The sequence below is a fragment of the Leucoraja erinacea genome, chromosome 7 (assembly GCF_028641065.1).
Source record: "Leucoraja erinacea ecotype New England chromosome 7, Leri_hhj_1, whole genome shotgun sequence".
NCBI classification, from domain to species: Eukaryota; Metazoa; Chordata; class Chondrichthyes; order Rajiformes; family Rajidae; genus Leucoraja; species Leucoraja erinaceus.
In genome coordinates, this window is record NC_073383.1 from 65149749 (window position 1) to 65168674 (window position 18926).

An 18926-nucleotide genomic window follows, 5' to 3' on the forward strand; every position below is an offset into this window, starting at 1 on the left:
TAAAATAGGTAATTATAAATTTTGCTTTGGAACTGGAGTATATGTTGATAGGCAGGTGACATGTTTAAAATGTAGTTCAGGAAAACTTGATCTTTTTCCATCACAAAAGTAAATTTAATTGTTAGGTAGAAGTGCAACAATAAGACAAACACAACAATAGCTGGAGGAATTTCAAGTACGATATGATACGATAAGATACGCTAGAACTTTATTCATCCCTGGAGGGAAGTGCTCATTTCCAAAGAGTTTCTGCTAATTCTGACTGCCAAACGCAATAGATAGATTCTATCTGTCAGCGACACATTTGGAAGGCTGTTAAAACTGAACACTTTTTGCAGAAAGGCATTAATCATCGCATTTTGGCATGCTTTAATATTTGCTTTCTAATAAACTGACTTTGCCAATAAAGCTAACATAGTTCCCTATATTTGCTTAGTTGTTTGTGTTACTAGCATGATGAAGTAAGCACTCATAAAGTCATAGTAGAGCTATACAGCACAGAAACAAGCCCTTCAACCCACCCTGTCCATTTTGGTCTAGCCCTACTTGCCTGGGCCTATATCCCTCTAGTAGGCTCCCCTCGCTCATGACTGACCATGGGTGATGCATCCTGGTCGGATGCAAGCCTGGGCCGATATCCTTCTAAACCAGTGGTTCCCAACCTTTTTTTGGCCATGCCCCACCTAATCAACTCTAAAATCCTGATGCCCCCCCCCCCTTGCTTTCCCTTGAGAGAAAACGGAGGAAATAGATATTATAAGGGTAACTTAGCAAAAGCTCTTTGAATCGCATTTCTAAATCCAATTCAATAAATAAGGTTCTCCCATGACCTCGCGCGCTTCGTGCGACGTGCATGAAGAGCGATGGCGCGGTGATTATGTAATAACAACACAATAAAGACCTTTTTTACCCCAAAAAAATTATTTACTCAAAATAACATCTGAAATAAAAACTACATATGTTTACCTGATGGAAAATCCAAAAAAATAAAAATTGAAAATTTGGACCCAGACCTCAGTCGCGCTCAATTGCCCCCCTTAAAAATCAAATTGCCCCCCTGTGGGGCGTACGCCCCACGTTGGGAACCACTGTTCTAAACCCTTCATATCACTCTCTTTTAAAGCTGCTCATTTATTGTGATAAATTTATTTGTAGATCTGCACCAAGTTACCATTCTATATGAAGGAATATGTTTCAATGCAAAAGCAAAATATTACTATTTTATTTCATAGTTTTTAAGTGTGTGCAAATGAGTTTGAATGCAAAATGTGACTCAAAGCTAACTTTGTTGAAAGTGTACTATTACCACAGATTGTCTAGTACATCCAAATCTAACTGCCCATGTAATGTGTCGTGCACATTATTTATTTATTTAACTTTGCTTTAGCTGTTTTAATCATGTGGAATTGTTATTTTCTATTTGAAGGTCTGGAGCTAATCTAGAATTGTTTTCTCCTGAATGATTGGGATCCTTTATCATACATTCAAGAAAATAACACAAAGCATTTTACTGATGAAAGTAGCTTATCTTGGGCTCAATTTCATAATCTGCTGGAAAGTGTGCTTATAAATTTACCCAAAATTGAAGAACTAGAATTGATTACAAAGCAGAAATAGGGAAAGTATAACATAAAAATATGAGCTTCTGAGAAACATTTTCAAAATTACAGAGCTCTCCATAATGTTTGGGACAAAGACCCATCATTTATTTATTTGCCTCTGTACTCCACAATTTGAATTGTGTGATAGAAAAAATCACATGTCACAGAGCTGCCAAGTAGTATGGCTTTCCATATTTTGTACGGAAATGCGACAAGAATACTGATGTACGATTTTGCATTGTTAAAAAGGGAATTTTTAAAAATCCGGACATAGATAATCTTAACAACGAGTCACCGCTGTACCGGCCGAGGTACTACGGCTTTGATCTTTGGTCGGGGCTTCACGGGCGCTCGCGTGCGTTATGTACCACGTGGCGTGGTGGATGCGAAGCTGTTGTGAGTCGAGGGATGAGACGCTACAAGATTAGAAAGATTAGGGATTAAAAATGCAAAATGGCTTCTACATCATCATCTGGTGCTAAAAGCTCGGAAGCAGCCGTTCAAACAGCAGTATACAAAGAGATTGCAATGAATGCACTGTCAAGTAAGGTATATAGAAGATATGTCGATTGAGAGCAAAGTTATGCATTCTTGCGCTCTTACATGGGTATGACCGCACATTAAAAAAAAAAAAATTTTTCAGCAAAATGGCACTGCGTAAAAATACTGATTTCCTCAACAAAATACTGATTTTTAGGTACTAGAATACTGAAATGCTCTGATAAAACTTGGCAGCTCTGGGTAAAATGCACATTGTCAGATTTTAATAAAGGCCATTTTTATACATTTTTGTTTCACCATGTAGAAATTACAGCTGTGTTTATACATAGTCCCCCCATTTCAGTGCACCATAATGTTTGGGTCACAGCAATGTCATGTAAATGAAGTAGTCATGTTTAGTATTTTGTTGTATGCAATGACTTTGCATGCAATGACTGCTTGAAGTCTGCAATTCATGGACATCATCAGCTGCTGGGTGTCTTCTCTGGTGATGCTCTACCAGGCATGTGTTGCAGCCATCTTTAGCTTAGCTTATGCTAGGGGCTAGTCCCCTTCAGTTTTCTCTTCAGCATATAAAAGGCATGCTCAATTGGGTTCAGATCGGGTGATTGACTTGGCTACTCAAGAATTTACACTTTTTTTAGCTTTGAAAAACCCTTGTTGCTTTAGCAGTATGTTTGGGATCATTGTCTTGCTGTAGAAAGAACCGCTGGCCAATGAGTTTTGAGGCATTTGTTTGAAGTTGAGCTGATAGGATGTGTCTATACACTTCAGAATTCATTATGCTACTACCATCACCAGTTGTATCATCAATGAAGATAAGTGAGTCAGTACCTTCATCAGCCATACATGCCCAGGCCATAACATCCCCACCACCGTGTTTCACAGATGAGGTGGTCTGCTTTGGATCTTGGGCAGTTCCTTCTCTCCTCCATACTTTGCTCTTGCCATCACTCTGATATGTTAATCTTTGTCTCATTTGTCCACAAGGCCCTTTTCCAGAAATGTGGTTGCTCTTTTAAGTACTTCTTGGCAAACTGTAACCTGGCCATCCTATTTTTGCAGCTAACCAGTGGTTTGCATCTTGCAGTGTAGCCTCTGTATTTCTGTTCATGACGTCCTCTGCGGATGGTGGTCATTGACAAATCCATACCTGACTCCTGAAGAGTGTTTCTGATCTGTCGGACAGGTGTTTAGGGATTTTTCTTTATTATAGAGATAATAATTCTTCTGTCATCAGCTGAGGAGGTCTTCCTTGGCCTGCCAGTCCCTTTGCGATTAGTAAGCTCACCAGTGCACTCTTCTTAATGATGTTTCAAACAGTTGATTTTGGTAAGCCTAAGGTTTGGCTGATGTCTCCAACAGTTTTATTCTTGTTTCTCCTTCTCATAATGTCTTTTTTGACTTTCATTGACGCAACTTTGGTCCTCATGTTAATAAACACCAATAAAAGTTTCCAAGGGTGATGGAAAGACTTGGTGCTGAGAGCTCTCTTATACCTGCATTAAGGAGGCAATTAAACACACCTGAGCAATTGCAAACACCCGCGAAGCCATGTGTACGAAACATTATGGTGCCCTGAAATGGGGGGGACTATATATAAACACAGCTGTAATTTCTACATGGTGAAACCAAAATGTATAAAAATTGCCTTTAATAAAATATGACAATGTGCACTTTAACCTTTTTTCTATTATAAATCTAAAATTGTGGAGTACATACAAATAAATAAATGATGGGTCTTTGTCGCAAACATTATGGAGGGCACTGTTGTTTAATGTCGCACCACCAGCATATTCATTCAGAGGAAAGGTTACTGACGTGAAACATTATCTGTGGAGTGAGAGAGCTACTGTCTGACTTTCTGCGTATTTACAGAATATTGTTTTGTTTCAAATTTCCAGCATTTGTATTATTTTGCTTCACTGACATTTCCTATCAGTTTTATTAAATCCGTTTATGGATTTTCCAAAATTGCTTTTGTTGTCTCGCTTTCAGGGTTCTCTGACAGATTATCTGAAAGCTAATGTGGTGTCTTGGAATGAATTATGCCATATTGCTGAGAGCCTGGCTAGAGGACTAGCATATCTTCATGAAGATAAACCTGGTTTAAAAGACGGACACAAGCCTGCAGTTGCCCACCGGTATGCTTGATAAATGGAAGTTCAAATGATCTATTTGATGTTAATAAGCAGCAGGTTAATAAGCAATTAAAAATGAATTGCAATTTCTAGCTAACATTTATTTTCCACCTAATCAAACCTCCAATAGTAATTAATTTTGACACTGTTTATGGAATTATGTAGTGTACTAAATGGCTGCTTCATTGCCTATGCAAGCTACTGATTTTGTTTTAAAAAAATCATGCATTGTGTATGAACTAATTTAGATGCACAATTGAGATGTAAACATGATAGACATGTATTTCTTTCTTGTCTGAACAGGGACTTCAAAAGTAAAAATGTGCTGCTGAAAAATAATCTCACTGCATGTATAGGAGATTTTGGTTTGGCTTTGAGATTTGAAGCTGGGAAGTCGGCTGGTGACACCCACGGCCAGGTATGAATTAGTTTTATTCAAAACTGCCGGCGGGGCATCAACCGCCTCAACTTCTCCACTCCCCTGTCTCACTCTAACCTTCCCCCCCCCTCCCCCCTGAACGTACAGCCATCGACTCACTCCGCAATAACCCAGACTGGGTTATCAAGCCCCCCGACAAAGGAGGTGCCGTGGTAGTCTGGCGCGCTGATCTCTACAAGGCTGAGGCCGGGCACCAACTCTCAGACACCTCCTCCTACTTACCCCTGGACCATGACCCCACAGACGAGCACCAGGCCACTATCAACACTCACTGGCTTCATCACTTCCGGCTCCCTACCCTCCCAAGCCTCCAACCTCATCGTTCCCCAGCCCCGCACGGCCCGATTTTACCTTCTCCCCAAAATCCACAAACCTGACTGTCCTGGTAGACCCATTGTTTCTGCCTGTTCGTGTCCCACCGAACTTATTTCCACATACCTCGACTCCATCCTATCCCCCCCTGGTTAAATCCCTCCCGACCTATGTTCAAGACACCTCAGACAATCCCCGTCGTCTCTGGGCATTCCATTCTCTAGGCCCCTATCCCTTCATCATGGACGTCCAGTCACTCTACACCTCCATCCCCCACCAGGACGGTCTGAAAGCCCTACGGTTCTTCCTCAACCGGAAAACCAACAAATACCCACTGATACTCTCCTCCTTAACCTTAATAACTTTTCCTCCCATTTCCTCCAAACACAAGGCATAGCTATGGGCTCGCGCATGGGCCCCAGCTATGCCTGCCTCTTTGTGGGGTACGTCGAACAATCCTTGTTCGAGGCATACCAGGGCTCCATCCCCGACCTCCACCTCCACCACATCGACGATTGCATTGGTGTCACCTCCTGCATCCACACACAACTCACTAACTTCATCAACTTAGCCACTAACTTCCATCTGGCACTCAAATACACCTGGATTATTTCCGACACATCCCTACCATTTCTTGACCTCACTATCTCCATCGCAGGTGATAAACTTTTGACCAACATCCATTATAAACCCACTGACTTCCATGGCTATCTAGACTACACTTCTTCCCACCCTGCTTCCTGTAAGGACTCCATCCCCTACTACCAATTCCTCCGTCTACGCCGCATCTGCTCCCAGGATGAGGTGTTCCACACCAGGGCATCGGAAATGTCCTCATTCTTCAGGGAACAGGGGTTCCCCTCCCCTAACATAGATGAGGATCTCACCAGGGTCTCTTCTATACCCCGCAACACTGCTCTCTCTCCCCATCCTCCCCACTCGGAACAAGGGCAGAGTCCTTCTAGTCCTCACCTTCCACCCCACTAGCCGTCACATACAACAAATACTCCTCCGTCATTTTCGCCACCTCCAACGTGAACCCACCGCTCGCCACATCTTCCCATCTCCCCTCCTGTCTGCTTTCCGCAAAGACCGCTCCCTCCGGAACTCTCTGGTCAATTCTTCCTTTCCCACTCACACCACCCCCTCCCTGGTCACTTTCCCTTGCAATCGTAGGAGATGCTACACGTATCGCTTTACCTCCCCCCTCGATTCCATTCAAGGACCCAAGCAGTCGTTCCAGGTGTGACAGAGGTTCACCTGCACCTCCTCCAACCTCACCTATTGCATCCGCTGCTCTATATGTCAGCTGATCTACATCGGTGAGACCAAGCGTAGGCTTGGCGATCGTTTTGCTGAACACCTCCGCTCGGTCCGCATTAACCAACCTGATCTCCCTGGGGCTCAGCACTTCAACTACCCCTCCCATTCCGAATCCGACCTTTCTGTCCTGGGCCTCCTACATGGCCGGAGTGAGCACCACCGGAAATTGGAGGAGCAGCACCGGAAATTGGAGGAGCAGACTTGGGCAGTCTGCACCCCAGCGGCTTGAACATTGACTTCTCCAATTTTCAGTAGCCCTTTCTGTCTCCTCCCCTTCTCAGCCCTTTGGCTCCTCCTCTTCCTTTCTTCCCCCCCCCCCCCCCCTCCCCTGCATCAGTCTGAAGAAGGGGTTCGGCCCGAAACGTTGCCTATTTCCTTCGCTCCATAGATGCTGCTGCACCTGCTGAGTTTCTCCAGCATTTTTGTCTACCTATGAGTTAATAAATCATGACTTAATCAAGAATTTTTGTGTTCAAAATACCTACTCGTGAGTGATAATTTTGCTTTAAATATTTTTAAAGGAGTTACAAATATATATCTGGTGCAAACTCAATTCTTAAACTTGACTACCAATTGAAGGCAAGCCTTCTGTTTATTAGATCAATATATTAAGGATCGGAGGAAATCCTATTTTCAATCTCTTTGTGCAATGAGAATAATAATCTTGTCATAAGAGATCCTTTATGGAAAGGATGACTGCAGTATGACAGAATGTTCTGAGTTTGAAAGTAATGTAATTCCATCTGAAACCAGGACTTAATACAAGAAACAAGAATAAAAACATATAAGATTATTAAGGGTTTGGACACACTAGAGGCAGGAAATATGTTCCCAATATGTAGGGGGAGTCCAGAACCAGGGGCCACAGTTTAAGAATAAGTGGTAAGCCATTTAGAACGGAGATGAGGAAAAACATTTTCACTCAGAGTTGTGAGTGTGTGGAATTCTCTGCCTCAGAGCGCAGTGGAGGCTGGTTCTCTGGATGCTTTCAAGAGAGTTAGATAGAGCTCTTAGGGATAGAGGAGTTAAGGGATATGGAGAGAAGGCAGGAACGGGGTACTGATTGTGGATGATCAGCCATGATCCCATTGAATGGTGGTGCTGACTTGAAGGGCTACTGCTAGTGTCTATTGACTCTGATCCAAAGAAAAGAAACAATGAAGGTATAGCCATTCATTTGTAGTTGATAGAGAAGCTACATTCATGAAAATACACTTGGCTAGCTTTTATAGAAAGAATACACTACACTAAAGCACAAAATTCCAGAGGGAAATGGATTCAATTGACTGGTGAAATTAATGGTAATTAAAAACATGACAGTCAGAAACAGGCCTTTTGGATTTTAGAGCTTGGCAAATGTGACTGAAAAAAATGTGATGAGAGGGAAGATGGAATGTAAAGTATGGTGAGAAACATGACATTCCCTTTCAATTTTTGGAATATATAGTGGAAATGTGACATAAAAATGCATGTATGTGTAAAGTAGACTTATTAGTTTCATTCCAATGTCTGACCTGCAAAGTATTTCTCGTATTTTCTGCTTTTATTTCAATTCTCCAGCATGCTCAGTTTTTTTTCATTTTTGTTTTTGGTGTACTCATTAATTCACTGGCACTTCTCGTTAACATTGACCACCTTGAGAACACTTTGGTCCTCTCTCTAACAGGTTTTCTGTTTGTCCCTTGTTGTTCACCTTCATTTCATTCTGTTTCCTATCTTATTTTTGGTTGGGTATTTACCCAACCTGCTTTCGTAGCCATGCTCTTTCCTTAGCAAATGAATCCAATTCCAACTTATTCCAAATGGATTTCAACTGAAATTCCACCACTCTCATTTCAAATCCATTCATGCTTTTGGGTATATTTAAGATATTCCTGAGACCCATTCTTAATGCCATGCATTGACATGTCCATGTGTTGACCTTTCATCAGCTGCATTTACTTGCTTTTTTTCTTACAGCTGTTCTGGTCTATGTTTCAAATTTATCCTTTGCATCTTTATAACACATTTTCTCTTCCTTTCACTGCCCCCACCCCACCCCCTCCTGTTTGAGATGTCGAAGCTTCTGAATTTTAAAACTTTTCTGGGATCTTTGTAGTTGTACGTTCCTCTGAACTTGTCTCTTTCACCCAAGCTTAACCCTATTCATGATTTTTTTTCTCTTCCTGGCTTCCCATCTAATTCAGATTGATTAATATCTGTTTCATCCCTCTACGTTCTTATCTCAATGAATACGTAATCTGATGCACTGTTGAACTTTTCTTGCCTTCCTGTACCTTTGTTTCATTTATTGGCAAGAAATCTTCACTCCACAGTGGACAATTTATCCCTATTTCAGAATTTGACCTGCCTTTTGACATTTTGCTCTATTGATGTCAATGTTTCCATGTTTACCCTCTTCTGAACTTATAAGTCCACTCAAAAGTGACCAGTGACAATATTGTCAGAAAAACTGTTCACAAGGGTCTTCTTCTTTCGTGTGGCATGCACAGCCTAAAGTTGTAGGACAACTTGTTCTATTTGATCTTCCGTTTGTGCTCGTCGAGTTGATTTCATTAGTCGAAACAGGGCGGACCACGTGAAGGTTGCAATCTTCCACCTCTAAACAAGGGTGATGCTATTTTTTAATAAACAGATCTCTACCTTGCAGAGATTTAGTGCAAGCTATCTGACAACTACTATCTCCGATTGGTCTATAACCATAACATTTGGCTATTATTTGCCTGAAATTCACTCATCAATTTTTTTTCTTTTCATTTTTGCCAATCAATACTTGCCCATCTTCATTTCAGGGGATAGGTTAGTGACCAACATCCAAAACAAACCCATTTTCTTTTTGTGCCCTTTTTCTGTGCAAACATGTTTAATTTCAATTTTTTCCCCAGTTCTGATGAAAGTTCGTTAACCTGAAATGTTAACACTATTTTTCTAATTGCAGAAACAGTCTGATGTCAAGACTATTTCCAGCAGCTTTTATTTTAAATACCAACATCTGCAATATTTTGCATTAAGATAGATATAATATTGCTTCTTTGCTTCATAGAATAATTTTGTGTCTAGATTAGCTGTTATATTTGCTACAAGATTATGTTTACATTTAAAAAAATAATAGGCAGTCCTGTGAATGCCAATAGGAGTTGGCAAGATAAATAAATGCAAGTTGTGCTTTCTTCACTAAAGATTGTACGTTTGATATTTTTAAATAAATGTACATCCATTTTTTTTCAAGGTTGGCACCAGAAGATACATGGCTCCAGAGGTCTTGGAAGGTGCAATAAACTTCCAGCGTGATGCATTCCTTAGGATAGATATGTATTCAGTGGGACTTGTGCTCTGGGAATTAGCATCAAGATGCACAGCCACTGATGGTTAGTATGACTTTTATCATAAACATGTGAAAATGAACATTGTCTCTCATGGTGTTAAAGTATACGTGAAGTTTTGTACTTTGCTTGAATTTTAGTTGTCTTCTGGTACCATATGGATGGCCTGTCCCACATTTGGTCATTGCACTCTTCCCATCACCTCCTCTCCATGTTCACCCCTCCCAGCTGCGGAATTTCAATTTGGTTAATAATCCAGCATTGTGAATATTTGGTGCAATGGGAAATATGAGATTGCTGGAGTTCGTTTATTTATTCTGGGGTAGTAAATACTAAAGTGTAGAGGGCATCACCGTGATGTAACTGGTGGAGCTGCTACCTCATAGCTGGAGCAACCTTGGTTCAAATTGAGCTTCAGTGCTGTTTGATTTTGCACATATTCACTGTGACCTTAGTGAGTTTACTAACGTTGCTTCAGTTTCTTCTCATGCCCCAAAATAGTATGGAGTGTTTGCTAAACTATTATGAGATCTGGTTAGAAATGACTACATTATTCTAAGTACTAAATTTCTCATTGTTAAACCATGTTGACGTTGAGAACAAATTCTACCTACATTTAGAACCGGCATTAAATGTACTCTTGGATTTGTTTGATACGCAGGGCCAGTGGATGAATATATGTTGCCATTTGAAGAGGAAGTTGGACAGCATCCATCCCTTGAAGATATGCAAGAGGTGGTTGTGCACAAGAAGATGAGGCCTGTTTTCAGAGAATATTGGCTAAAGCACGCTGTAAGTGTATTTATCTGTAGATCATTCAAATGCTTTAAAGCTAGATCTGTTCCTGAACATTATAAAATTGAAATGGTCATTCCACTCCCTCGCGAGTTATAAGCAAAATTGAGACTTCCCAGTTTCAGAACTATAACCTAAAATCTTATTGATGTCCAATCTTTAAGCAATAAAATTCTTGGCCTGAGTTTATTTTGCAAGGTTAATAAAATATCCAGTGATAGGTTAGACATTATAAGTGTATGTCAACCAATTGACATGGAAGATAATCTTGGACTGTTAGAGTTACTTCTAAAGTCAGAATTTTTAAATTATGCTTAAATATAAGAACAAGTAATTCTGCTATAAAATTATAGTTGCATTCTTCTGAAATCATGCATAACAAAAAATCGTGTTATAAAAACAATTGTCAATGACAAGAGGGGTATTTAGGGGCTAAATTGTTCAGACTCGTAATAAGGAAAGTTATTTTTCCCGCAAGGTTTTCAAAATTATAGGTCATTTAATTGCTACAAATACCAAAGGCTATACGTTACATTGTTTAATAGAATATGGTTACACACGAGGATTACGAGGATGTTGCCAGCACTAGAGGGAGAGAGCTAGAGGGAGAGGTGGAGTAGGCCGAGTCTCTATTCCATGGAGTGCAGGGAGATGAATGGTGAACTTATAGAGGTGTACAAAATCATGAGAGGAATAGATTGGGTAGATTGCCCAGAGTAGGGGAATTGAGGACACTGGTTCAAGGTGAAGGGGAAAAGATTTAGTAGAAATCTGAGGGGTAGCTTTTTCACACAAAAGGTGGTGGGTGTTTGGGACAAGCTGCCAGAAGAGGTAGTTAAGGCAGGGACTATCCCAATGTTTAAGAAACAGTTAGACAGGTACATTGATAGGACAGGTTTGTGGGGAGATGGACAAGCGCAGGCAAGTGGGACTAGTGTAGCTGGGACATTGTTGGCCGGTATGGGCAAGTTGGACTGAAGGGCCTGTTTCCACACTGTATCACTCTATGAAGTATCACTAGAAGCGATTGTTTGTCAAATTAACTCTTAAACGCCCTCCTGTGGTGAAATGGAGAGCCTATGTCCTACAGAGATAGTGGTGAGAGATCGTTATGGCGAGGTTGTATATAAACAGGATTTTAAGACATTTTTCCAAGACAGCTTTTTTCTGTCTGTCAGTTTTCAAAGTAACTCTTACCTGCCTTCCACAGTAAAATTTGTATCCAATTTGCAATATGGAAGCACACATAATAGCAGAACTCCCTGTACTTTATAATGGAAAGGTGAATTATTGTGTGGTTACAGTTCTTTGGTCAGTAGATGCATGCAGGTCATTTTTAACCAGAATCCATAGCTCAATACAAACAATATTAGGCACACAGAAATATAAAACATGCAGAAATATAAATTGTCCGTAAATTAGACAAATTCTGCAAGAAAAGAGATCTTGCAAAAAATGTTAGTGTAAAACACATTGAGCAACGAAAACAAATCGATGGTAGTGTGTGTTGTTTGGTTCAAGAACCTGATATTTGTTGGAAAGTAGCTGTTCCTGAAACTGGTGGTGTGGGACTTTATGCTTGTGTACCGCATGCTCGATCATAACAGTGGGAAGTGGGTATGGCCTGGATGGCAGGGATCCAAATTGATAGATGCCAACTTCTTGAGGCAGTGCCTCATGGCTGTGCTTTTGATGGTGGGGAGGACTGTGCCTGTGATAGACTGGTCCACCACTCTCTACAAATTTTTGTATTACTGTGTTGGAATTGCCATACCAGGCCAGGATGGAACTAGTCACAATACTTTATACAGTACATCTGCAGCAGTTTGTCAGTATTTTGGCTGAATCTCCTCAAACTTCTCTGAACGTAGAGGTGCTGGTGCACTTGCTTCATGACTACATCATGTCCTGGACCCAGGAAAGGTTGCCCGAGATATTAACGCCCAGGGATTTGCTGCTGTCCTTTCCAGTGCCACTTGCAGACCTTGTGAGTGGGCAGACACTGTTGTGTTCATATTGCAGAGTCCCAGACTATAAATATTTAAAGAAAAATAAGACAAGGGTGCGGCAGTAACTCAGCGTGCCAGGTAGCATCTCTGAAGAACATGAATAGGCAACGTTTTTGGTCTGGACCCTTCAGACTCACAGCAGTAGGAGGAGAGAAAGCTGGAAGGGAGGTAGAGAGGGACAAAGCCTGACAAGGGATAGGTGGTTGCAGGGGGAGGGGGGGGGGGGGGGGGGGGGGGATTGATTGCAGATGGTTGACAATCAATCTGAAGGGTGCTGACCTGAAACTTCACCTGTCCATGTTCTCTAGAGATGCTGCCTGACCCACTGAGTTACTCATTGTTGTCTGAACTCCTGGACTAGTATTCATGACATACAGGTCCCTTTATGTGGCGACTATTTGCATACCTTAGGTATGCAAGCAAAGAATTTCACTGTGACTTGTCAAATGTGACAATAAAGTATTCATTCATTCACTCATTCAAATCTTACCATGACAGCTAGAGATTTAAAACTCAGTTAATTAAATCACTCTGGAGCACCTAAGGTGGATTAATAATAGTGATCATGAAACAAATAGACATTATTAAACGCCATTTTCGTCCATGTTCTTTGAGGAAGTAAATATGTAAATCTGTTCATTTGGGCCTGTGTAAATCCAGACTCTCAATATGTAACCACCCCACCAAAGAGCAAATAGGGATGTATACTCCATTACACCAAATTGATTTTGGTGCTCCTTCTGTTATCCCAGATATAATCATGTTAGCATTGTCTGGGTGCTTCCTGCAACTAATCCAACTATGGGAGTTTGTTGAGGCAATGCAAAATATAGGCACCCGTTGAGATATTTTTAACATTAACCTGTAGTCTTTTCTGGCTAACCAACCCTGTACTTTTCAGCACTATTTGATGTTTCCAGTTTTTCTAGTTGTTCATGCCATAGAACATCTTTCCAATGTGTTTATTTTGTCCTCTCATAGGGGATGGCTATGTTGTGCGAGACCATAGAAGAATGCTGGGATCATGATGCAGAGGCACGATTGTCTGCAGGTTGTGTCGCAGAACGTATTACTCAGATGCGAAGACTAATGAGCACGATTAATACAGATAGCATAGTGACTGTAGTTACTATGGTAACAAATGTTGACTTTCCACCCAAAGAATCCAGCCTATGATGGCTTCAAAGGTCATGAAGCAGACCAATAGACTACAGCAGAGCTGCTATCTCCTGAATTTATTTCACTGGTTACAACAAACAATTCAGTATCTTGTCCTTGCGCACTTAACAGAACTGGTGGCCATTGCAGTGGCAAGTGGATAATAGAGGCAACAGGTACTACATTCAGTGATCCAGTCAGAGATGATGTTGAAGATAACGTGGTTGTTGAAAAGATCACTTGATACTTCATTGTGCATCACTCGGGATATTGGAAGGTAACTCTTTTTGCAGCAAGAAAGCTAAGCACGTATCAAACATCGCTCTCAAATTTGACAACATGAGCTTAGTTGGAGTGCACCAGATAACTGGCTTCTCATGAAGATGTCGCAGTCCCTCAGATGGATTACTGTTAATTTTTAATAACAGTACATTTAATTTCAGAAAGAAGTGCGATTCATTTTTATTGCATTTAATATTTGCGTTCACAAAAGAACTATTGTAATGCCAATATGACATAGCTTGTGAATGTTCAGTGTGCTGCTGTTATATGTATAAACAAATCAAGGTTTTTTGGGACATAGCAAAGAAGCTTCAAGCATTACATTATAACCATAAACCTCCCTCAACAAGGTATACCTCAGTTTCCATATTTGATAAACTATATTAGTAATTTTAGTTTAACACTAACTGACTTTAATTGACAGTTGACCTTAAATGTGATTTAAGTATTAATTCACTACAATTATACTATACCTTTCTATGCCAATGGGAGAAGGCTATTCAAAACAGTGTTTCTGCCTTGTTGTGCAAGCTCCATGTAATAATTTCTATCATGCAGTTGTCTGCTTTTAATAGCTCCTTTGCTACGCGAAGCTTTGGAGATATCTTTTGCCCAAAATTGGCTTTCAAATGCACTTCCTTATTTTAGATTTGCCGTGTCTATAGAGAATTCAGAGATGTACGCATGCTTTTCTGTTTTTAAACTTGCAAGATATAGTTAACACTGGAGGTGTTTTTTTTAATTTGAATGCTTTTATTTTGAAAAGTAATATATCCTTTGTTTTCTTTCATTACACATGTAAAGTAATTTTGCATACCTGTTATAAGTGCAGTCATTAATCTACTGTGTCACTGTACCAACGTAACCTCAGGAATTTGTTACCTGAAACCCTCTCTGTTTTGAGTTGTGGTGACAATCCTACACTAATGTCAGTGCCATTTTAGTAAGCTTAGAAAAACTTACAAGGCAACAGAAATATTTTTTTTAAAGAATAATATATGCAATAGATACAAATACAGCTGACAGGTACTAACTTCTGTTCTTAAACAATATTATGGTTTTATACTTAATGCAAAACTGACACGTCAAAAGTAACCACTGCATTTGCTGCTCAGTTTACCTATTCAGGGTCAGGGTTCAGTTATCTTTAACCAAGTGTAACCCATGCTTGCATTGTGGCAGTTCACCCAAATGCCTCAGTACAAAACTGCATAATGTGGGTATCATAAAGACCATTGAACTCCACTGACTCGGCAAGTAGTGATTAGGTGCCAAATGTTCTGGATAGATGACACTAAAGTCTACGCTGCATTTTTGTAGTTTTATTCTTAGAAAAAGGATCAATCATCGGACTGGACTAACAGTATTATAACAAATTTGCTCAATTACAGTTAACTTTAATTTTGGGAATAATCATTGTAAATGAATAGTCTCAGTATTGTAAAGGGGGAGGGTGAACAACTCGTGGTTGTAACACATTGCTGCCAACGGCTGAGGTAGAAAAGGGGGGCGAGGTCCTGCAACATGAATGTGGGGAATTAGGTAGTAGATTAAATAACACCAACCTCTATGATTGTAATCTGTAGGTTACCTCCAGTGTGTAAAGAAAATAGGTCAGATGAATACATGACTAAAGGAATGGTTTCAGAGGGAAGTTTTTGTGATCATTGAGACACTCCTAGGATTGGCTGGGACTATACAAGGCCAGATTGTACCTGAATCAGGACGGGTCCTAAATTGTTGCATGGAGGTTTGCTCATACTGTTGGAGCAGTTTTAAACTATTGTGGCAAGGGAGTGGGACACAGAGGGAATGTACATTTGGGAAGGGAATGCAAACAACTATAGAACAAAAGCTAGATCAGACCAGCAGGTGGAGCAGACACAGGCACAATAAGGCACATGGATGGACTGGGAAGCTAGAATGCTTTAATGGAATTGCGATTACAGAGACATGGTGCCGCAAAGAAAGGGTAAGCATATCTGTGTCCCAGGGTATCGGATCTTCAAGCCGGGTAGAGGGTTAGATATATCAGAGGTGGTATCGTAGTGATTAGGGATTCCAACTGTGCAGCACTTAGAGAGGATATCCTAGAAAATTCTTAAAACTAAACCCTATGGGTCTACCTTCGATGGGTGGTCACTTTGAACTTGTACTATAGTTCTCCCAACAGTCGGCAGGAGATACATAGGCAATTCGGAAGTGTTACAGTTGTTTTAAACTTTTAAACTTTGCCAGTATTAACTAGGATCACGTTTCAGTGTGGAAAGGATTAGATGGAGTGTGATTTTTATAGTGTATTCAAGGGAGCTGGTGCTGGTACATTAATAGCATTTGTAGGGATGGGTCGGGGCTAGACCTAATTGTGGGGCATGAAGCTGGGTATGCAGATGAAGTGTCAGTGATTGAACACTTTGGAGGTGACGACTTCAACTCAAGTATTAAAGTGATTATGGAAAAGGGGTAAGGATGATATGGAAATCAAGTTTCTAAATTGGGGAGGGCAAATTTCTACAAGATTAGACACAACCTGGTAATCTTTGCAGCTGTTTGCAGATCAATCTGTCCAGCAGGTGGGAATCTGTTTAAGTGAAGCACTAGGTTCAGGGCCAGCATGTTGCTGTAAATATGAAAGGTGAGGAAGGCAAATCACAGATATCACAGGTTTGATTAAGAAAAGGAAACATATATACTGAAGAGGAGGGCATCCCTTCAGGAGTATAGGGTGTAGCCTGGGTGCTCAGAAAGAAATTAGGAGGGCAAAGAAATACCACTAGCCGGTAAGATCAAGGAAAATCCCAAGACATTCTATCAGTATGTTAAGAGCAAGAGCATAGCCAGGGAAAGAGGTCCATTGGGGACCAGTGAGGCAAGCTATGCATGAAGCAACAGGAGCCTTAAATTAATATCTTCCATACACGCCAAGGATATTGCGGCTAGAGATTTCAAAGAGAAAGATAATGTTCTGGAGCATGTTATCCATAAAAAGTACCAGGCACATAGTTGTATATGTGCGCCAGGGTGCTGAAAATAGAATATAAGAGCAGGGAGGGCACTTTTATTGCTGCAGTATAGAAAGTTTCTTCTGGAGAGGATGCAGAGGTGATTCACCAGGATGCTACCTAGGATGGAATATCTCAGTTATTGGAAGACCCCGAGGTTGGGCTTGTTTTCCTTACAGCGAGAAAACTGAGTAGCGACTCAATGTTGAGGCCTGGGAGAGGGGATCCAGTAGTAAACTCTTACCCACATAGACACAAAAAGCTGGAGTAACTCAGCGGGACAGGCAGCATCTCTGGAGAGAAGGAATGGGTGGCGTTTCAGATCAACACTTCAGACTGAGAGTTAGCGGAGAGGGAGATACAGAGATAAGGAAGTGTAAGGTGTGAGAACGAGACATCAAGGGAATGAAGTTCAAGGAAGATGTGGAATAGATCATTGTTAGCTAGAGGAAGGTGACAACGAAGCATACAGAGATAACATTTAATCAGGGGGACAGTCAGACTGGTCGAAGAACTAGAATGGGGAGGGGTGGAGAGAGGGAAAGCAAGGGTTACTCTTTTACCCACAGCAGTCGTGTCTGTAACCAGAGGGCACAAGTTTAAAGCGAGGAGTAAGAGGTTTGGAATGGGTATATGGAGGTTTGGAAGGGATTACCTAGAGGGTGGTACAGGCAGATACTCTTCAAACATATCGGACGTATTTAGAACAGCAGTTGAATCTCCATGGCATAGAAGAATATGGACTCAGTGCTGGTAAATGTGATGTGTATAGATGATAACTCTATGGTTGGCATAGATATGGTGAACTGATGGTGTCTTGTGTCTGTGCTGTATGCCTCTAAGAATCTATTCATCCTTTCCAATTCCCAGGCATCTGATTTTAAAATTTAAGCACAATTTGTACTTTAAGACAAAAGATTTCTGACGGTTTTAATATTTTGGGGTTTTATGATCATCAATTCCCGAATTTTAGCACCAGTGACCTCTTGCAAGCTTGCTTCAGTTGGTGGACGTGAACAGTTAACATTGATCTTCAGGTATTCCAGATTAGAAGTAGTACGTTAAGGCTATGCAAATTTTAAAAAAAAAATCAACTTTTTTTTTGTTGCGTACACGTTTTTGTTAAAAACAGGTTATTCACCAAAATATTAATGAGGTTAGAAATAACATTTTTAACTTTCAGGTAACTCCAGTTTACTTGTGCAACATTTCCCTTTCCTGCTCAAATCTTTGTTTCTCTACCCGGTACATTGCAGGTTTTTTTAAAGCTAGAAAATCAGGCACTCACTGTGAATTAATATGCACAAAACAAGTGCTTATTTTTAACATCAGATTGCTTAATGTACTGACAAACATTATGCATTGATTCAGACAAGGAAATTGGTGTCAAAACAGAAAAATCTGTCCCCATACTTCAAACAGAGAGGGGAAAAAAGGGCAAATGCAATGGTGTATATATTCTACATGTCCACTTGTACAGCCATGGAATAGATTGTCAGCTGGTGCACCATCTCAAAAACACAAGTTGATATCTGCCAGGAGGAATTTTCTCTACCGGGCACTTGTCTATGGAGTGTGGTTTGTATCATTCATCCACCGGAAAATGGTTAATTATTTACATAGTGATGACTTTTTATATATTGAAAAATGCAGCCTACATTGGGTGAATTTGTTAATTATGCAATATAATCATTGTTCCTATTGTTTAAACATTTTGACCACTCATTTTGTGGAGATAATGATACAAATGCCATTCTATTATTAAGTGTTGCTTACCTCAGAACTTGCCAACAGTTCTTAAAGCAGTTTGTGATGCACATACCTCTAAACAGTTGTTTGCTTTAGTCTGTATCAATGTTTTGTGCATTTGTGGGCACAAATTACTGTAATATGGATATGTACTTGGGGGGTTTTGTTTTGAAATTATCTAGCAAATGGAGGTCTAGGGCAGGCCTGGTTGGAAAGATGGGAGAAAGTGTTGAATATTGTACAGAGATATTTGCTGTTTCCCGAAGAATAAACTATATAGTGACTGCTGTA

General features: G+C 40.5%; 1 protein-coding gene across 2 annotated transcripts in view; it reads left to right on the top strand.

The window, feature by feature from the left end:
• LOC129699063 (activin receptor type-2A-like) overlaps positions 1–18926 on the top strand; it is a 110916-nt gene extending 91990 nt beyond the window's left edge. For both annotated transcript variants that reach the window (XM_055638681.1, XM_055638682.1), the window contains 5 exons: positions 4101–4246; positions 4547–4661; positions 9547–9685; positions 10302–10432; positions 13426–18926. In XM_055638681.1, the coding sequence (XP_055494656.1) occupies positions 4101–4246; positions 4547–4661; positions 9547–9685; positions 10302–10432; positions 13426–13620 (726 nt within the window). In that variant the 3' untranslated portion in view covers positions 13621–18926. The remainder of the gene's footprint in view (positions 1–4100; positions 4247–4546; positions 4662–9546; positions 9686–10301; positions 10433–13425) is intronic.